Below are 18,682 nucleotides of genomic sequence, written 5' to 3' on the forward strand. Positions count from 1 at the left end.
GGGAGCGGCGGCAGCGGCCGGGGCTGGAGCTGCCTCCGCTGGAATTGCCGCGGGCACCGCCGGGCACCGCCAGGACCGAGGGCTCCGCGGAGCCTCGGGGTCCCTCCGCCACACCGGGGGTGCTTGGGCCTCTCCTGGACTCGGGCCCCGTCCTTCCAGCATCACCCCGGAGCTCCCGCAGGCTGCCTGCGCTTCGCCCCTAACCTCAGATGTGGAGCTCCCAAACCCTTATTTGGGTTGGAGGACACACAGGTGCACGGGTTGAGGTCCCCAGAGCACGGTCGGGTTTAGTGATGGTTTCTGTAGCCCCCAAACGGGAACGCCTGCACGGAGCAGGGTTTTCTTCCCAGCCCGTGGGGGAACGCTCGTCCCATTCCATGTGCACGCTCACGTTGTCACACTTCCACAAAGCCTCGTGGCTGAAAACACACGCCTTAAAAATTATACAAAACAGCCAAGTTTTATTAAATCACCTAATTACAAAAATAAATGGAATGGAAGAAAAAGAAACCAAAAAATTATAGCAAAATTCACATCCTAGGAAAGGAGACATTACAGCAGAAGGCCGGGGAAGATCAGCAGGTTGTTGGAATGCACCGGTGGCTCTGCAGTGCCTGTGACACTGAGCTGTGGTGACCGTGTTCCAGTGCAGTGACATCCCCCTTTCAGCTGCACAGCTGGAGCCACCACAAAGGGGAAGGGCAGATGATGTCCTGAGCTGCTGAACAGCTGCAGAACAAGCACCAAACGTTTCTTTGGAAGGAAACTGAGAGTAACCGAGTATCCCTCACTGCTCCCAACACCCCAGTCATCTCAGGATCTTTTTATCAGGCAAAACTGAAAGCCAACATAAACAGTAGCTTCATGTTAGCTCAGACTGTGTTAGCAGAAATTCCTGTGTAAACACTGAAGAAGGAATCGACTAAAGCTGCTTCTATTTGTGGCTTTGAGCAAGTGGCATCGTAGATCCCTCAGTCTGGTCCCTGTTCCTCTTCACAGGGGGAACACTGCTCTTCCACAAAGGTCTCCTGAGATCCTCCTCCCAAATCAAGAATTCAAGTTTGTGAAGCACTTTGACAGTGAAGACTGTTACGTAAAAATACTATAAGACTCTTTAAATTAGACCAGAGGTTGTCAGATGCCATCCTGAGAGAGCTTTAAAGCAGCCAGAATGTCAATAACTTAGGGAGGCAGAATAAAAACCCCAAAACACTCACTGCCCCCACATTTGGCTCAAGTTATTCAACTCCCAACACTCCAGCATGTACTTACTGAGATTCACATGGAAACAAACTGGACTTCTAAAGAACTCTACACGTAACTATCACGTAAAAGCAAACCTGGCTCTAGTTTGTTAGAACAATCTGCTTTGTGTCTATTTATCTCTATCTCTTAAGGGAGAGGAACACTCATGGCAATGTCCTGGTGGGGAGGAAGCACTGCAGCCATCCCGAGGGCAGAAACCTGCCAGCACAGCTCCAGTGCCTTCTCCCGACAGCAGGAGACGCTCAGTAGTACAGCAGGTGGAAGACTTCCAGCAGCGCGGGGCCGGTGGGAGGAGCACGCTCGGATCCTCTTCAGGAATGCTCGGCGGGGCCCGCCCCGTGCCCGTTCACGTGAGGATGCGACGGGGTAGAACTCTGGGAGGGAGCAACGCTCGGCTCTGCTGTGGCAGCTGCCAGAGGCATCGAGAGGCTCTCGGGGGACAGCGTGGCAAAGTCTTGTCTCCAGTAGGCTTCGCACAGCGGGAGATCATTGCTGTCACACAGACTGTAGCTTTCCAGAACAAACAACCCCAGTGAGGAGAGAGCAGGTGCGGTGACAGAGGAGGGGAGGGACAGGAAGGGTGGGGGGAGCAAGACAGAAGCAAAGCATTAAGAAAATGGCAAAAAAAAAAAAAATGCTGGATGTAAGGTCTGTGTTCACGAATTCATCACAAGCCGTGTGACACCGGCCTTCCCTAAGGCACCCCTGAAGGGCTGGTCCTGAACCTCATGGGCCTGGTGGGGACTGGAGCAACTTCAGACATAGAACTGGTGCTACAAACTGAAACAGAGGCTCAATTCTCATCCAGACACTCCAAGTCTCTGGAAAATGTCCTGGCACCCCCAAATACAGGAGTTCTGCTACTGATACGAGTGAGACATGGACCTCACCCAGAATTATTTTACTCAGAATTAGATCACAACCTATGTGAGGAAAAAAAGTATCAATCCTGCTCTATATTTCAGTTCAGCAAAAAAGCTACAATGGTTTTGGGGCCTGTCCCTGTCTAGATAAAGAAGAAACCTATTTGCACCCTTGCCCTTTCAAAAAAGTGCTCCACAGTTTGGGTCTTCTATTGAAGCTTCTCAGCCTGATTATAAAGTAGTGACAGCTCCTGCCTTTTCCCAAAGAGCCCGAGCTAACAGTGCTTCTAAAAGCAGCTAGTTGGATTCCAACACTGTAGGATATAGAGCTGGATGAACCAGCAGTGTGGGAATGTAGTGTTTTTAAACTGGCTAATTCTTGCCTGTGCTCTGAGGAAAACACAACATGGAAGGGCCAAAACTAAAAAGAAACATGGAATAAAACTGGAACAAAATCAACACGAATCCCACAGAGAAGAAGGAGCTGCACACAGAAGAGACACCCAAGACAAAGTGAGTGCTGGAGCAGAAAGCAGCTTGCATTCAGAGAAAAACAAACCCAATGGGTCAAGTGATTTTGTTGTTGCAGCTTTATTTACATTTGTAATGTATGGACTGATGCTTAGGGAAATATTTTAAGTGTAGAATATGAGACAGTTCAAATTGCACAAACATGAAACGTGAGATCTAACCCCACACTCGAGACAGCTCCTGTGATCTCTGAGGAGGGAGCAATGGAACACAAATGCAGGTTTGGGGGTTAGGATGAGAGAAGGCAAGCTGGACCTGGAGTTGCCACTTTGAGGAACAAGCACACAAAGCACTAGTTGCAAGCTGAGCTTTTTTCTGGCAGCATCACCCAGCTGGCTTTGCAGAAGTGAGAAGGGAGTGGATACAGGTTTTATATCTGGGACCTCTGCAAAATCCCTTGGAAGATCAGCCCTAAACACACAGTGAAGCTGAGTTCAGTTAACAAAGACCTTCAGGACTGAACCAGAACTACAACTCCTGTTCTGTCATAGACCTCAGGCCTTGATTTCCAAGGAGATCCTGGCCACAGCATCCAGCACATCATGGCAGGGGAGTTACTAACAAAATCTTAGGTGTGCCAGAAGCAAAACTGTTTCTCCTGCTGGCCCAGCTAGAACAGTTCTAAAAGTCTAAGCTCCACCTCTCAGGTAACACTCCTCAAAAGTCAGGGTCAGTGAGCAGCTCTGCACAGGCCCCAGAGCACTGGCCAGCCTGCTCCCTGTCCTGGGAGGGTTCCTCAGTGCCTGGAAGGATCTTCACTACTCCCCTGAGGCACCCACCACTCTGTGTGCAGAGGGACAGCTCTAGGAAGCTACTTGGACACAGGGCAGGAAAGCAAAGATTCCTTCAGAACTATCTCCTGGGTTTTATTTTCAAGGACCTGCTTTTGGACCTCACCAAAAACGCCCACGTGCACATAAAAGGCCTGGCAAACACCTGACCCTAAAACTGAGATGCACCCCAGGGCTCCCAGGATGGAATTCCCCATTTGGAGGCAAACTAACTGTTCCATTTACAGCCACTGAAACACGACTGTGACATAACAGAAACCCTTTTCACCATCATTAAACAATCAGGTTTCATTAAAAATATTGCAGTACCCTAATTATAAAAGGATTTTGAATTAAATCACTGTTTCTGTGTTTACACAGACACAGTCTCTTTGGTGCAGAAAAAGACAGGAAAGAGCACAGGAAGGGAGGAAGTGCTAAAAGCAAATGACCAAGTGCCACGTGGCAACAGGTTTCAGATCACAGCTCTGCAGAGTTGCCAGGTTTCCTCACCTCGTGACCAATAAGAGTGAGCACACAGACAAATCCATTTGATGTACATCAACACTTGTGCTTCCCTGTTAGTTCTGCCAGGAAAGGTTGCTTCACTTGGCACCTGGTGCCAGGCAGGTGAACAGACCGTGCCAGCACGGTCAGAACCCCTCAGTCCAAAAGTGACTGACACACAGCAGTGGCAGCCTGGGGACAGGCTGAGGGAGCACATCTGGCACATGTGGGGCACTATCACCCCACACCACATCCCTCTGGACACAGCTCACTGCTATGTGTGTGCAGCCCATGTCATGGATCTATCAGCACCTGGACAAGTGGTGGGTTTGTGACCATCTCTCTTCATTTCTGAGATGTTTCTAGGATTGCTTTGACAATCCCCCCTCAAAAAACTGAAAAAAGTTTGAAAAACAAATCTAAACTTTTGCCTCTAAGCTATGTCATATTAATATCTGCTTATTCTTGAAATATATATATATTATTCATAAAAAATGGCCTTACTTTCAAAGATATTGACCAATTAGGGGTTTAGTTGACTTAACTGGGTTATAGGCATTCAGCATTTTTAGGAAAAAAAGGAAAAGGCAAACATAGAAAATCTGGTCATTAAAATTTTAAATAAGATTTTTAAAAGTTAAGTTTCTGTTTAAAAGTCTTAGCATTATTGCACTGACTTCACTTAGCTTGGACAGTGCAGCCAAAATAACCAGGTTTGCATTTTTTTCCTCCTGCTTTCATTTCCTGCATCATCAACTAGAAGTGCTGGAGTGCATACCAAAAAAAATAAAAAATAAAGTGTCTGAATTCTCTGAAGTCTGTCTTTCCTAAGTAACAGGTTCTAAAAAATATTAAAAATCCTACAAACATATCAGTAATAAGTCATTATTCCTTAGGAAAATCCTATCTCAATACTTCATGATTCCATGAGACTGAGCAAGTTTTTTTTGCTCCTTTCAAATGTTCACCCCAGCAGGACTGGAGGCAGCTGGGGACAGTGGACTATGAGGGGGAAGGCACAACATGTGACCAGGTCACTTGTGAAAGGACTCACCACCGAGGTGTGGTGCAATCTAATATCAGGACCCAGCTCAACAAGCTGGTCTCTGTAGGGAGAGAGCCAGAGGCTCCTTCAGAGAGATTTCCCCCAAGGAAATTCATCTCCTTTCCTAATAATTCCAACAGAAGCCTAAGAAAATTATCTGTCAGACCTAGGATGCTGTGAATATCTCCTTCACCAGGACATTTATACCTTGTAGGGTATCTACAAGGAAAAGTCAGTTGCTTTAGTTGCAGAAAAAGAATCTGACCTAATTAAAACCGGGAGTAAAAATTTTTTGGGGGGGAACATTCTCCACACCTATACTCTACTTGCTTGTCTGCACTAACTACCCCAAAAGGGCTGCAGTCGTAAGGCAGAGTCCACTGCCCTATTTGTACCTGGAAGAGTAATATTCTTCTTCTAGCTCGTACAGGTCAATGGAGATCTCATCCCTCAGGGCAATCAGCTTCTTGTCACACTCCTCCTGCAAACTCCTCAGCTGCTGGTTGCGCTGGTTGATGGCTTCGTTCACAGAGGGGAAGTCGTTGAGGATCAAGAACTGCTTCAGGTCAGACACAAGTTTCATCAGGGACTCGCCAGCTCGGACCTCGTGGCAGGGGGAAAACCCACACATCAAAACAGGGCTTTGCTCCAGTTCCAACACAAGATCTCCCAAGCTGCTCCTGAAGCAGGATGAAGTAAAAACTCCCACATTACATAGGGATTCTCACAGAAGCCTGTAGCTGACGAGCCACCCAGCCTTCCCCAGCCACCCCAAATACCAGTTACTGCCCCAGCAGCAGTTCTTGTGGGAGATATTAAGATCCACCAGTGAACCCAACAACACCTGAAGGACGTGCTGCCCACAGACCTGAACAGCTCAGTGCTACTCACAATGTTTGCAGCTCTGACGTGCATCTCATAGTTATCTTGCTCACCCTGGGTTGCTCGAGAGACTTGAGTTTCGTCCTCAATCTAAAGGAATAAAAAGTACACATATCCACCTTTACACATTTAAAATCCATCCAGATGATTACTATGTTATAAGGCATCATATATGGGAATATATGTGAATTTCATATATAGGTGAAATGTATATGTGAAAAATATATGTGTGTGTGAAATTCACATCTATAGATGAATTTCAGTTCAATTCACATCTGGAACTGCTGGGGCACCTCTGGACTTTACAGCACCCACGTATCATCTTTGCTGTCCTCCCCTCTTGCTTCTGCAGTTCTCCCTCATTCAGGAACATCACAGGATGGTCAGGAGCAGCCAGGGAGGGCTGACTGCTGTCTGCCCTGGGGAAGGGACCCTCTTCCCTCTTGGAGGAACCAGGAGAAACAGGACTGGAGCACCTCCCCTATGGAGACAGGCTGGGAAAGTTGAGGCTGTTCAGCCTGGAGAAGGTTGCATGGAGACCTCACAGCCCCTTTCAAGTATCTGAAGGGGCTACAAGGAAGCCAGAAAGAGACTCTTTGTCAGGAACTGTAGTGACAGGACAAGGAATAATGGATACAAATTGAAAAAGGGGGAATTTAGGTTAGATATTGGGAAGAGATTCTTCCCTATGAGGGTAGTGAGGCCCTGGCACAGGTTGCCCAGAGAAGCTGTGGCTGCCCCATCCCTGGGAGTGTCCAAGGCCAGGTTGGACGGGGCTTGGAGCAACCTGGGAGAGTGAGAGGTGTCTCTGCCCATGGCAGGGGGTGGGACTGGATGACCTTTAAAGTCCCTTCCAACCCGGTAATATGATTCTCTGAGTCTATGTCCCCTCACGGGCTTTGCTCTCCCCTCACAGCTCCCCCCCCCCAGAACCCAGCCCCATCCTTCTTCCCTCAGGAGCCAGGGGGTGCCCACCTTGGCCGTCTTGATGATTTCAGTGAAGTTGTCCATGATGGACTTGACATCGTCCTTGAGGCGCTTGTTGTAGGACTGCAGCAGGGTCTCCTTGCTCTGGGGCAGCACCCGGGGCTGCGCCATGGCCGCACTTCCCCTCACGGCCCCGCCCCGCCCGCCTCTCGCGAGACCTCCCGCGGCGCCCCGCCGATATCTCCCGGCATGCCCCGCGCCGCCCCTCTCTCCCTCCGCCCAAGATGGTGAGTGATGGCGGCGGCTGGGGGGGACCGGGGCCATCCGCCTCCATCCGCCGCCCTCGAGGGGCCGCGGCACCGCGGGCAGCGCCGCGCGGGCGCTGGGCAGCCATGGCAGGCGGTAGAGGGGCGTTCCGTGCCCGATTCGCGCTAGCCGCGGAAGGCCGGGTGCGGGCCTGTCCCGCCTCTGGCAGCGCGGCCGGGCCGCGGCGGGTCCCCGGTGTGGGCCGGGTCCCGGTGGTCGGACCGTCACCTCTGTGGGGGTGTCTCGGCTGCTGTTGGGGAACACTGGGCCGAGCGAGGCCATTGACACGCGCGTTTGGTCGTTGTCGCGCTCCGGGAGGTTTGTAAACCTTGTAAAGGCAAAGCGGAAGATTTGCGCTCTCTGGATGAGCAGGGAGCTCTTCTGGCTCTTCTCCCTGCTCTGGGAGGTGGCATTTATTTTCTGCCTGGGAAAATAAACGCGTTTCCAGGGTGGGAGGGTAAATCTTTCATGCATGCAAGTGTTGGAGGCAGTAGAAGGCAGTGTGTGTTTCTTTTTTGCAGCCGAAAGGAAAGAAGGCCAAGGGCAAGAAGGTGGCCCCGGCCCCTGCTGTAGTCAAGAAGCAGGAGGCCAAGAAAGTCGTCAATCCCCTCTTTGAGAAGAGGCCCAAGAACTTTGGCATTGGTGAGTAATTGGGATATTTGGGGTGTTTGCTCCACTTTGTTTTATGGACAGATGTCTAAATTCTAAACAAATCAATGCTGTAGAGTGGAGAGGGTGATGGAGGCAGTTACCTTGCTGCTTGGAGTTTGCTGCTATCCTTCATGTGAAAGTGGTGTTGGACAATTTTCCCGACTTCCCTTATTGCTTGTCCTAATGGATACATTATATGCTCCTTTTGGGGTGAATCTTGCCCTTTTGCCCGTGTTTGTGGCAAATAATTCAGCCCTGTGAAGTGCCACTTTTGTACGGGGTGCAGATGATGTGAAAGAATATTTGCTATCTGAGTGGCTGTGCTGACACATCACCACCAAGATCACTGATGCCCCTGTGCTGCCCCCTGCTACTGCTGCTGTGGGTTTGGGGCAGCTCTGAGCTGAGGGCTGTGTTTTTTAGGACAGGACATCCAGCCAAAGCGGGACCTCACTCGGTTTGTGAAATGGCCCCGGTACATCCGGCTGCAGCGCCAGAGATCCATCCTCTACAAACGCCTCAAGGTGCCTCCTGCCATTAACCAGTTCACCCAGGCCCTGGACCGCCAGACAGGTAAGGATGTGCCCCACATTCCTGGGTTTAAATGGGATGTGCCTCAGGGAAGGGGAGAGAAACTGAAATCTGGAGCATGTCTGTTTAGGGAGGCTCTAACAGTGATAGAGAGTTGATGTGTGAATTTGCTGCCTGCAGCCTTGATTGCTGCTGTGTAGCCTGAAAAGGGTGTTAAAAAACAACAAAGCTGCAACTTACTGACCCAAACCCAGCGTTATCTTAACTGTGTTTCCATCAGAGTCCATTCTTCCAGCTTGAATCTCCCAGGGTTCTTCTAATTGTGTAAACACATTGAGAAACCTGTAGGAGGAAAACCAGCATCCTGCAGCCTGGCATTGAAATGAAGGAAGAAGGATCTTCTTTGAATGAGTAAAAGTCTTTTCCAGGTGACAGTGTCTATGCAAGAAAACTTGGATCTGTGTAGAGTAACTCCCTTCTCATAGATGTTGCCAAACAAGTTTCTTGCTTTAAAGCAGACAGTGCATCACCCCTAACCATAACTGCTGTGGGGCTCCACAGGCATTTCCTCATCCAGACAGTGAAGGAGCTCTCACAGCCATCAGAGGTGCACTTAGAGGTAAATAGGGGCTCTGAAGGTGCTCTTCTCTTGGACTGTGCAAATGATGATCACTTTTTGCTGCCTAAACACACGTGATGACAAACCACCAAGATCGCTGATGCACTTCAGTGTTTTAAAAAGTGATGCTTAGATTCTCAGGTTGTGCAACTAACGAGTAGATGTTCTCTTGCAGCCACACAGCTCCTGAAGCTGGCACACAAATACAGGCCAGAAAATAAGCAAGAGAAGAAGCAGAGGCTCCTGGCACGTGCTGAGCAGAAGGCTGCAGGAAAGGGAGATGCTCCAACTAAGAGGCCACCCGTCCTCCGAGCAGGTGACTGTGTGCCTGGACTTGGCTGATGGCAAACAAGGAGCGTGGTGCTTGGTTAGACAGAAAACTGATAAACAGGCTTGGACAAGCTATTGCAATGATGTATGAATTTCTTCACCTGAGCTCAAAGTGAAGAGCAAAAAAGACGAGCTTTTTAACCCTGAGCTTTAGCAAATGTCCATGAAATGTCTTTGTGCTGCTGATGTGGAAAGTTTTCATGACTTCCATGATGAGGCTGCGCTATGGAACCTGAGCTGGTTGTGTGAGGCTTTTATGAAAGCTCTAAAAATAGACTGAGCAGAATCAAAGCTTATCTATAACTTGTTTTTCAGGTATTAACAGTGTCACAACTCTGGTGGAGAACAAGAAAGCTCAGCTTGTAGTTATTGCCCACGATGTAGACCCCATTGAGGTGAGCATGGTACAGCCTACCTGTGGAACTTAAGGTGGGGTCAGAAGTGGTCTTGGGGTGAAAGTGCATTTTAGGACAAATACTGCATGAAAGAGAATGCATAAAAATACACATTTACTATAACTGGGATGGTTATGCATATTTGTAGTTGGTGTGACAGTGAGGCTGGGCCCTTGCAATGATGTTTTGAATTTCTTCACCTGAACCAGCAGTGAAGAGCAAAACGAGCTTTTTAACACTGAGCAGTTGGCCACAGCCCAGGCTGATGCCAAGGGTGAAAAGATGTTCTCCCTCGGTTACACAGCACAATTCCCTTTCCTTCTCAGCTGGTGGTGTTCCTGCCAGCCCTGTGCCGCAAGATGGGAGTGCCCTACTGCATCATCAAGGGCAAAGCCAGGCTGGGCCGACTGGTCCACAGGAAGACTTGTACCTCGGTTGCCTTCACCCAGGTTAACCCGTAAGTAGTAGCAAACTTGGATCTCTCTAAAATGAAATAACACCTTTTTAATGTCTAATAAAAATGTGTCAGCTGGATCCTGAAGCTACAGGTTATTTTGGGTTACCAAAATGGATCATTATTCTAAAATATGTGTGTGGAACTGTTAGCCTTAATCTGAGCAGTGGAGATTCTAAAGTATTGATGGGTTGGAGTGTTAACCCTTTGCAAGTGATGTTTATGATTAACCTGAAAAAATGGGTTTGCCACTAGAAGTTCTCAAGTCCTGTGGCTAAATATTTATGGAAAACGTTAAATTAAGGCTCTAAAAAAATTAAAACTGTCACCAACAGGGAGGATAAGGGAGCCCTTGCCAAGCTGGTGGAGGCTGTCAAGACCAACTACAATGACAGATATGATGAGGTAAGATTCTCTGTGCTGCTGACCTTGTCTTGGATTTTATTCTGTTAAAATTCCCCAAAGCTTCCCAGAGATACTCAGATTTTTTCAGACATAGTGACACCAGCTTATAGTCTGTTGGGTGTGTTACACCTAGAGTTGCTTATGGTATACCCAGATTCTTTACCCAAGGATGGGGTAAAATGTGAATGCTGTCACCAAGTTAGAAGTAAACAGTGCTATCCCAGGGCAAGGATTGTAGGAAAGTTCTGCTTGGCTGAACTCCATCCCCCAAGTCCAGGAGTTACTTGATGGCTGAACCCAACACCCATCGTGGGGAAAAATCTTAAGCTCTTCTTTCTCTTTGCTGTCCTAAAATATAGTTCAGTTGCTTGAAACGTGTAGGGCTTTGTAGTTGAGGGAGCTCTTCCCCTTGTGCAGAAAGGAGTGGAATTGTGTGAGTTTGATTGCATGAGGCCTCTAACCTGTCCTCCCTTCTTTGCAGATCCGTCGTCACTGGGGCGGGAATGTCCTGGGTCCAAAATCGGTGGCTCGCATTGCTAAGCTGGAAAAAGCAAAGGCTAAAGAGCTGGCTACTAAGCTGGGCTGAAGATGTACTGGATTGCTTTGTACATAAAGACAATAAACCCCAGCTAAGTTTCAGTGGTCTCTGTTAATGGGGGCAAGGGGTGGCACTACTGGACTTCTGTTTGCCTTCCATGAAATGACAGAACAGTGCTGTGCAGAAGTGGCTGCACAGAGCAGGTTAGTATTTCACTTGGAACAACTGCCCTTGATTACTAGTCCTGTGTAATAATTCCTCTCCCTTGAACACACAGCCCAGCAACAGCAGCTCAGCTGCACATCCTGGATCCACAGTAAGCTGTAATTCAGGTCTGTCACTGTTCAGTGTAAGATGCACAATGCAAGTCACAAAGCAGAGACCTGTAGGCCTTTATTTACTCTGATGCAACGACTTTGAGCCACTCTTGACCTCAGGAATGGCTATTCAATGCAAAGAAACTTTGATTCACAAAATCCTTTGGATTTGTCCTTTGGAAAACGCAGCACTGCAGATGTTAAAATGTAGCTTACAATCAACCACAACACAAAAATGTGTCCTTGATTACTGTTTTAAGTTCAGTGCTTCCAAGCTGCAGCCAAGTCACGCTGGTGGGAGCTCAGAGTCTGCAGGGGTTGCTTAAAAGTTGATTTGCAGCTTGCTAGAGGCACATGTTTGTGGAACACTGCCCTGAAATCCTGCGTGTTTCAGCTGTTCAGGACTGATCAGGCTCCTGTCTTCCATAAAAGTCTGCTCCTACTGTAGTACAAATAGGTTACACATTCCCCTCACCGAGGTATCTTCTGTATAAATTTCCTGTACCACAAGAACGAGGTTGCAGCACATAAACCATACCTGTGAGAGAGAATAAAGCCACACATTTGCACCTTTCCAAGGTGGACTGCACCTTTCTAGGGCAGCTACAATAACTGATTACTTCACATCACCTTTGAAATGTTACTTCAGTTAAAAATTCAGGCTTTTGTAGCTTAAAAGCTCATGCAGGCAAGACTTTAATCTCCAAGCACCCCAAGGAAGGTCAGCCAGACTGGTCCCTTACCAGGTGATGATGTACTGCATGTGCTCGTTCCGCAGGCTCACTCTGGTCTGGCCACCAATGGGCCCCCCTGGGACGGTGCTTCCTGCAAGGACAACACAGCCAAGTTAAATCTTCAGCCTGCACAGTGCAGAGCTGCCTTGGCTGTGAGAGAGGGGATGAAGGTTGTAAGTCTGGTGGATACCCTGTTCCTTTTCTGGGGCAGTGGTGTTCCCAAGTTCATAGAATCACAGAATGGTTTGGGTGGGAAGGGACCTTGAAGACCATGTCATTCCAACCCCTGCCATGGGCAGGGACACCTTCCCCTAGCCCAGGTTGCTCCAAACCCCGTCCAACCTGGCCTTGGACACTTCCAGGGATGGGGCAGCCACAGCTTCTCTGGGCAACCTGTGCTAGGGCCTCCCCACCCTCACAGGGAAGAGTTTTTTTCCTAATATCCAATCTAACCCTGCCCTCTGTCAGTTTGAACATTCCCCCTTGTCCTACCACTCCATGCTCTTGACTAAAGTCCCTTTCCAGTTCACTTTCAGTCCCCCTGTGACCTTCAAAACTGGGATAGCAGAGTACAGGAAGAGAAAGATGCAATACCTTGTTGGACTTGATACTAAAAGTCTTTACAAATGATTCTATGGCTCTACCTTTCCAGGTGCCCAGGGAAAGTAACAAACTGAATGGAAAGGGAGGGAGACTGGTGGGGTTGGGTTCCTGTGTGACTTACTGAAATCTGCATCGATGAAGATGGGCTCAGCACCGGTCACCTTGGCCATGGCCTCCAGGTCTCGGTAGTGCCAGCGGTTTTGTTCGATGTTATTCTCAGGCACAAAGGGTTTCCGGGTCTCTGTTAACCTCACCACCCCCGTGAGATCGATTTCCTCTTCAATCTAAAGGAGAAGTGCAGAGAGGAAAAAAGGAATCTTTCAAGATTCATTTCATATATCTGGCACACCGAGTCTTGCTGTTGTATCCTGGATGTGCTGTAACACAGGGGAAAAAAGCAGAACAAGAACAGCTCCTTGTTTGTAAAACACATTATTTACTAATGAAAAGGTGGGAAACAAAGGTTTGTCTTTGAAAAGGGCAATGACTGTTTAATTCACTTCCCATGATGCTGAACATGGGCAGAAAGTAACACCCCACATTCCCTGGATCCCCCTTACCTGTCCCTTCAGCCTGGTCTCCGGTTTCAGTTTCTTTCTGGGCACAAATCCTCGGTTGACTAAAATCGTGACCCTAGAGTTACACACAGAAGTAAGTCTCAGGACTGAAAGGAAATTTATTCCTGCAGCTGCCTAGAACTAAAGACCAAAGAAAAACAACCCACATGTTTGCTACCATTTCTTTTTGTCACGTTAAAAGAAAATGTTAAAAGTGCACGTTAAAGGGGAATTTAAACACAATTTCAAATTGAGCCTCAGTGACCACACAGTCTGTGAGAGAAACCTTTTAAGGGAGGGGGAGTGATTGATGTAAATCTAACCACAATTCAGCTTTTCCAAATGGAAGTGAGGTGCTCAGGTGGACCACAACTCTCCTTAACTCACCCCAGCTCTGTGCAGTAGAAGGGGGTGACGACATTGGCTCCGTTCTCCGGGTGGGATGTCAGCCGCCCGGCTTCCCGGGCTTCCCGCTCCGGGTCCACCAGCGACCGGGGCAGAATGTAGAGCTCCTTGGAGTGGTCGAAACGCCCTCGGACCTTCACAGGCCTGTACTCCAACTCCTTCAGTTCCATGGGGCTGCATGGAACAAGAGGAAAACAAAATCGTGGCTGTGACAGGCAGATTAAATTAGGGGATTTTATCATGGGATTCTCCTTTTCCCTAATGGTTCGCTCTTGAGCCAGCAAGCAGAAGACAAACACCTCATGGAATATGCAGCTGGCTCAATATTTTGTTACTATCACAGGGAGTGATGATCAGGAGTATCCTGAGAGAAGTTCTTTTCCATGATATCTGCAACCCAGATATCACAGAGCTGATGAGCAGGTGGATTCACTACCTGTGCATCCAGCCACGGGAAGCGTTTCTTTCCCATTCCAGACCATGAAATCCAAAAACTGAGACATTCTGACAGTTGTGCCAGGTGGCCAAGTGACCTTAAAAACCTCTCTCATATCTGACACAACTGCTCAACACATGGGGCAGGGCCTGCTGTTGATCCAAGACTACCTGTTGTAGGAATAATTCCTTTGGGATGTCAGATACCAGCAACCACGCCCTCCTTCCCCAGGATTAGATATGGTATGAACTACATCCCACATTCTCCTGAACAGAGATTCATCCTTTTCCCATGCATTTAGAATACCCCATAGGAAAGTATTCACTTATACTTTTACTAAAAATAAGAAAATTAACAGGATCTCTCTCTAATTTGCTGGTACATCCCAATTCCCATTGCAGTCCTTCATTTTCATGCAGGTTAGTTCAGCACAAGCTCATTAGTGCAGGGTCCATATCTAATATCCCCAGCACCCTGTAGATAATAAAACATCCCAGCTTCCATACTCTAATGTCAGAGGGATAGGATCTGCTGTAATTCTTGATGCCAGTTGTGCAATCAAATCTAATTTCCACTTTCGTCGCTGAACCTGAAAGTACACAAACACAAAAGTAATTCTTTAGGGTAGAACAGAGCAATGCAATAACCTCAGCAAGCCTTGAAATCTTGGTTGTAATTTTTTCATCAGACCTGGCCTAAAACAGGGTAATTGGAGATATGAAAATGGAGGCTACTGACTTTCATTTGAGAAAATATACTGAAATAAAAGTGTAAAAAACAAGAATCTCTCCTTTAAGGACTTACAAATGGACACTTGGAAAACAGAAATGTAAAACAACAGCAAATCTTTACCCTGCCTGTGATTTGGACTAAATTAAACAGCCAGAGACTGAAAAATCTGACAGCCCTCAAGTGCTCATTTATTGAAAAAATTAAATATTTATTTGTACCTGCCATGTGCCGAGACCAAAGGTGGTCAGAGGGACCAGGAGAAGGCCCCATTTCAGTAAGGCATCATCACCAGATGTGTCAGCAGCTGCTGCAGAACTCCGTGGTCTGCAGAACCTCAAGCAAACATCTAGAGAAAAACAGAATGAGGAACAGGATTTATAGAGAAGAGGTGCCAGATTCCTGCAGGAAATGTCACTGGTATTAGGCTGAAGCAGGGCAGAAGCCCAAACAATCTTAGGCATCATTCTTACCTTTAGTGTGCTGAACCAGCCCAGAACCTGCTTTGGTTAGGGGATATCCAAAAAACATTCTTCTGATCAAGCAAGGTGATGCCTACATGGAATAAGAAAGATCCTTTGTAGCATCGCTGCTGTGTAAAACTTCTGTCTAGGTGGTATCAGTCACCTTCATTCTTCACACAAATGGGGGACAGGGTCAGGGGACAGGATCAGGGGATGGGATGAGAGGACAAGATGAGAGGATGGGATGAGGGTACAGGATCAGGGGACAGGAGGAGGGGACAGAATCAGGGGATGGGATAAGAGGACAGGATGAGGGGACAAGATGAGGGGACAGGATCAGAGGATGGGATGAGAGGATAGGAGGAGGGGACAGGATCAGGGGACAGGATGAGGGTACAGGATCAGAGGACGGGATCAGGGGACAGGATGAGGGGTTTCCCCGGCCCGGCCCCGCTCCCCCGAGCCTCACCCGGCCCCGCCGCTCCCGCAGCAGCCTCAGCCCGGAGCTCAGCACCATCCCGGCCATGGCCCCACCGACCCCGCTCCTCCCAGCCCGGCCCAACCCGGCCGGTACCCGCGGTCTCCCCGCACCGCCCCGCCGTGCCCGCGGCCCCGGAACGGGAAGCTCTCCCGGCCCGGCCCCTCGCGATGGCGGCGCCGGGCCCGGCGGGCGGCGTGGCCGGGCCGGAGGTGCCCGAGGCCGAGCGGCGATTCCTGAGGCAGCACCCGCTGCTCAGCCCCGCGGGGCCCGGCAAGGTGCGGGCGAGCGGGGCCCTGAGGGGATGGGGCCGCCTCCCTGGGGGGTCGTGAGGGTGGTACGCGGTGGGCTCGGCCCCGGCGAGCTCCCGGTCCTGGGGGTGTCTCTGCAGCTGTGGGAGGCCGGGAAGGAGGGCGGTGGTCCTGCCCTTCCCAGCACCGGGATGGATACAGAAAGGATGGATAGACACTGGACGGGGCTGCCCGGGGAGGTGGTGGAGTCACCCTGGAGGTGTTCAAGGAAAGAGTGGACGTGGCACTTGGGACCATGGTCTTGGTTGACGCGGTGGTGTTGGGTCACAGGTTGGACTTGATCTCAGAGGTCTTTTCCAACCTGACTGAATCCCCTGGGCTTGCTGCCCATTCGTGTTTTTTTCCAGGTGAGATGCAGGCTGACAGGACACGAGATGCCCTGTCGGCTGTCGGAGCTGCAGGCTTATACCAGCGGCAAGAAGTATCAGCGGCTCATAAAGACAGCCAAAGAGTTCGACTACGGCAAGTTTGAGCCCCACATAGTGCCCAGCACAAAGAATTTGTACGTATTCTTCCTCCTCTGTGTTATGTTATCCTTTACGCTTTGTTCGATCTCAGACGTAAAGTGGTTGAGCTTTACAAAGTTTTTATGGGTTTTGGGAGACTGGGGAAGGCTTTATGAAGTATTTATCAACTTTGAGTACGGTGCTTGTAAGTGAAAAGTTATGAAGTAACAGCATACTTAAACTCTTGCTGGCTCTTTTTGTGTCTGTAGACACCAGCTGTTCTGCAAGCTCACCCTCAGACACATCAACAAGTTCCCAGAGCATGTCCTGCGTCATGTCCAAGGGAAGCGCTACCAGAAGGCCCTTAAAACGTGTAAGTAGCTTTTCTGGAGCTGTTACCAGGCAATTTTTTTTTCATTGAGCTGTTGAGATTCCAGTGGATCTGTGTGAAGGGAGTGGGATAGTTTTCTTTAGACTGGCATCAGTGTGTTGCTGTGTGTGCTCCTCAGCTAGGAAGGAAGATCTCAGATGTAGGGAGCAATTGGCCTCTAGTAAATACCTTGGGACATCCCTCCTTGAGAGGATCAGTTCTAAAACTCCCCCAGGGAGTTCATGTATCCAGCACAATCTGTTTTAACATCTTCTCTGGTCCATAGTGCTGCTGGAGATTATATAGGTTGTATATTTGGGGTGGAGCATCCTGAACTTTGGAGGTGCATTTCCTATAAGCTTGAGCTGGACATGAAAGGACTTGGGGACTGGGCTGCCTGGCTCAGCGCTGCCTGACTCTCCCTCTGGTAGATGAGGAATGCCAGAGGGAAGGACTGGAGTATGTCCCTGCCTGCCTGCGACAGAAGAAGCAGCGGGCACAGCATCCTGATGACCAAATGAATGGGAGCAGAAAACCTCACAGGAAGGAGGAATTCTGGGAGCCAAAGTCAAGTGATGAGGATGGAGAGGAGACAGACGACAGCATGAGTGACCTGTACCCACGTGAGTGAGAACACGGGTGTCATCTGTGTCCTGAAGAAGTTTGTTGGCTGATTTTCTCCTGGTTTCTTTATACTGTTCCCTGCTGCTCTTCCATCCAGTTCGGGGGTTTTGTGTCTTGGAAAAGCTTACCACCACCAAATAAGAAATAGCATTATCACTAAGTGATAAGCAGTTGGATCATGTAAACTGTGAGGGGAGGGATGCAAGATCCACTGGGATTTGCTGCTTTAGGTATCCCCACTTCCCTTGTTTCTCAGCAAGTCCTTGAGTCTGACAGAAGCTGGTCATCCTGTTTTACTGACTTATATCTGGAGGTGCAGATCTGTCTTGCTGCAGGAGCAGAGGTCTAACTCCACCTGTGCTGGAGTTCCCAGAATGGGATTAGTGAGACAACCAGGCACATTTCCAATAAAACATCATTGGCAAATCACCTTTAAGCTGCTCTCAAAGTAAAGTTAGTGTGCACAGGTAACTGATTCTGAGCTAAATCTTTGTGTTTTAGCTGCGCTCTTCCCAGAAAAAAGCCCATCAGCTGCACAAACCACAAAGGGCAGCGATGACTTTGCAACAGACAGTGAGGATGACGGGGCCAAGAACGGAGAGGATGGTGGAAGGATGGATGTCAGCAGAGCCGTGGGCAACAAGAGAGGAAAGGTGGGAGTCACCCCACTGCCTGCAGCAGCAGGGGAGTGTGGAGCTGGGATCCCATCCCGTAGGTGTTCCATCTATTCCTGTCTGAGAACCAGCAGAAGGTGCAAAGCTGTTCAGAATAGACTCCCTGTGTGCCAGACACTGACTTGCATCCCGAGGTGTGAATTGCTGCCAGGCAATGTTTATCCTCTCTGTGGTAGCGAGCGATGTTCCCGCCTGTATAAACAGCTCATCTTTGGTGGCATCCTGCTGCACACAGTCTCAGCAGAGAGGCTGATGTGTGTCTTGTGGGTTGAGTGTCCTCCAAATACACAAACATACGTGAAACCCTTTTGCAGTCACAGGATCCTTCTAGATCTCTTCTGAGGCCCTGCCTTAAGGACATCCCCTGATCCCACTCAAGTTTGGGAAGCAGGCATACGTTAGATATATAAAGATGGATTTGGGGGTTGGAAATAAGCTGATTGAACTTTTCTTCTCTACAGAAACAGTCGGGCCCTTTAAAGAAGAAATTCAAGAGCCATCATCGAAAACCCAA

At 48.9% G+C, this 18,682-nt stretch overlaps 4 protein-coding genes and 4 non-coding genes across 9 annotated transcripts; 6 read left to right on the top strand and 2 right to left on the bottom strand.

Annotated features, from left to right (window-relative positions):
- Nucleotides 1-441: 441 nt before the first annotated feature.
- On the bottom strand, nucleotides 442-6,986 carry MED22 (mediator complex subunit 22). 2 transcript variants are annotated; one of them, XM_027739621.2, is made up of 4 exons: nucleotides 6,840-6,986; nucleotides 5,874-5,954; nucleotides 5,378-5,586; nucleotides 442-1,770 (listed from the first exon to the last, which is right to left on the bottom strand). In XM_027739621.2, the coding sequence occupies exons 1-4, from the start codon at nucleotides 6,960-6,962 to the stop codon at nucleotides 1,578-1,580; spliced, it is 606 nt and encodes a 201-aa protein (XP_027595422.1). In that variant the 5' UTR covers nucleotides 6,963-6,986; the 3' UTR covers nucleotides 442-1,577. The 2 variants fall into 2 exon arrangements, with proteins under 2 accessions (XP_027595422.1, XP_027595421.1); XM_027739620.2 differs by having other exon boundaries at nucleotides 442-1,776.
- A 67-nt stretch (nucleotides 6,987-7,053) lies between these two features.
- RPL7A (ribosomal protein L7a) lies at nucleotides 7,054-11,121 on the top strand. The gene is made up of 8 exons (XM_027739617.2): nucleotides 7,054-7,078; nucleotides 7,619-7,739; nucleotides 8,172-8,321; nucleotides 9,074-9,214; nucleotides 9,544-9,623; nucleotides 9,950-10,080; nucleotides 10,413-10,482; nucleotides 10,964-11,121. The coding sequence occupies exons 1-8, from the start codon at nucleotides 7,076-7,078 to the stop codon at nucleotides 11,066-11,068; spliced, it is 801 nt and encodes a 266-aa protein (XP_027595418.1). The 5' UTR covers nucleotides 7,054-7,075; the 3' UTR covers nucleotides 11,069-11,121.
- Nucleotides 8,030-8,102, top strand: LOC113997619. The gene has a single exon (XR_003544161.1). It is a non-coding gene; the product is annotated as a small nucleolar RNA SNORD24 (small nucleolar RNA).
- On the top strand, nucleotides 8,937-9,003 carry LOC113997620. Its single transcript, XR_003544162.1, has one exon. It is a non-coding gene; the product is annotated as a small nucleolar RNA SNORD24 (small nucleolar RNA).
- Nucleotides 9,304-9,380, top strand: LOC113997617. Its single transcript, XR_003544160.1, has one exon. It is a non-coding gene; the product is annotated as a small nucleolar RNA SNORD36 (small nucleolar RNA).
- Nucleotides 9,797-9,870, top strand: LOC113997616. The gene has a single exon (XR_003544159.2). It is a non-coding gene; the product is annotated as a small nucleolar RNA SNORD36 (small nucleolar RNA).
- LOC113997612 (surfeit locus protein 1) lies at nucleotides 10,496-15,844 on the bottom strand. Its single transcript, XM_027739616.2, has 9 exons — nucleotides 15,735-15,844; nucleotides 15,275-15,356; nucleotides 15,023-15,150; nucleotides 14,579-14,661; nucleotides 13,619-13,810; nucleotides 13,235-13,307; nucleotides 12,796-12,958; nucleotides 12,081-12,162; nucleotides 10,496-11,875 (listed from the first exon to the last, which is right to left on the bottom strand). The coding sequence occupies exons 1-9, from the start codon at nucleotides 15,789-15,791 to the stop codon at nucleotides 11,809-11,811; spliced, it is 927 nt and encodes a 308-aa protein (XP_027595417.1). The 5' UTR covers nucleotides 15,792-15,844; the 3' UTR covers nucleotides 10,496-11,808.
- A 54-nt stretch (nucleotides 15,845-15,898) lies between these two features.
- SURF2 (surfeit 2) lies at nucleotides 15,899-18,677 on the top strand (the record flags this gene model as incomplete). The annotated part of the gene is made up of 6 exons (XM_027739618.2): nucleotides 15,899-16,021; nucleotides 16,402-16,556; nucleotides 16,770-16,873; nucleotides 17,302-17,493; nucleotides 17,996-18,147; nucleotides 18,630-18,677. Coding segments are annotated over exons 1-6 (759 nt in total), but the record flags the coding sequence as incomplete, so codon positions are not given.
- Between the last annotated feature and the right edge of the window lie 5 nt (nucleotides 18,678-18,682).

Source organism: Pipra filicauda, unplaced genomic scaffold (genome assembly GCF_003945595.2).
Source record: "Pipra filicauda isolate LSUMZ 115617 unplaced genomic scaffold, ASM394559v2 scaffold121_size3267253_pilon, whole genome shotgun sequence".
Lineage (NCBI taxonomy): Eukaryota > Metazoa > Chordata > Aves > Passeriformes > Pipridae > Pipra > Pipra filicauda.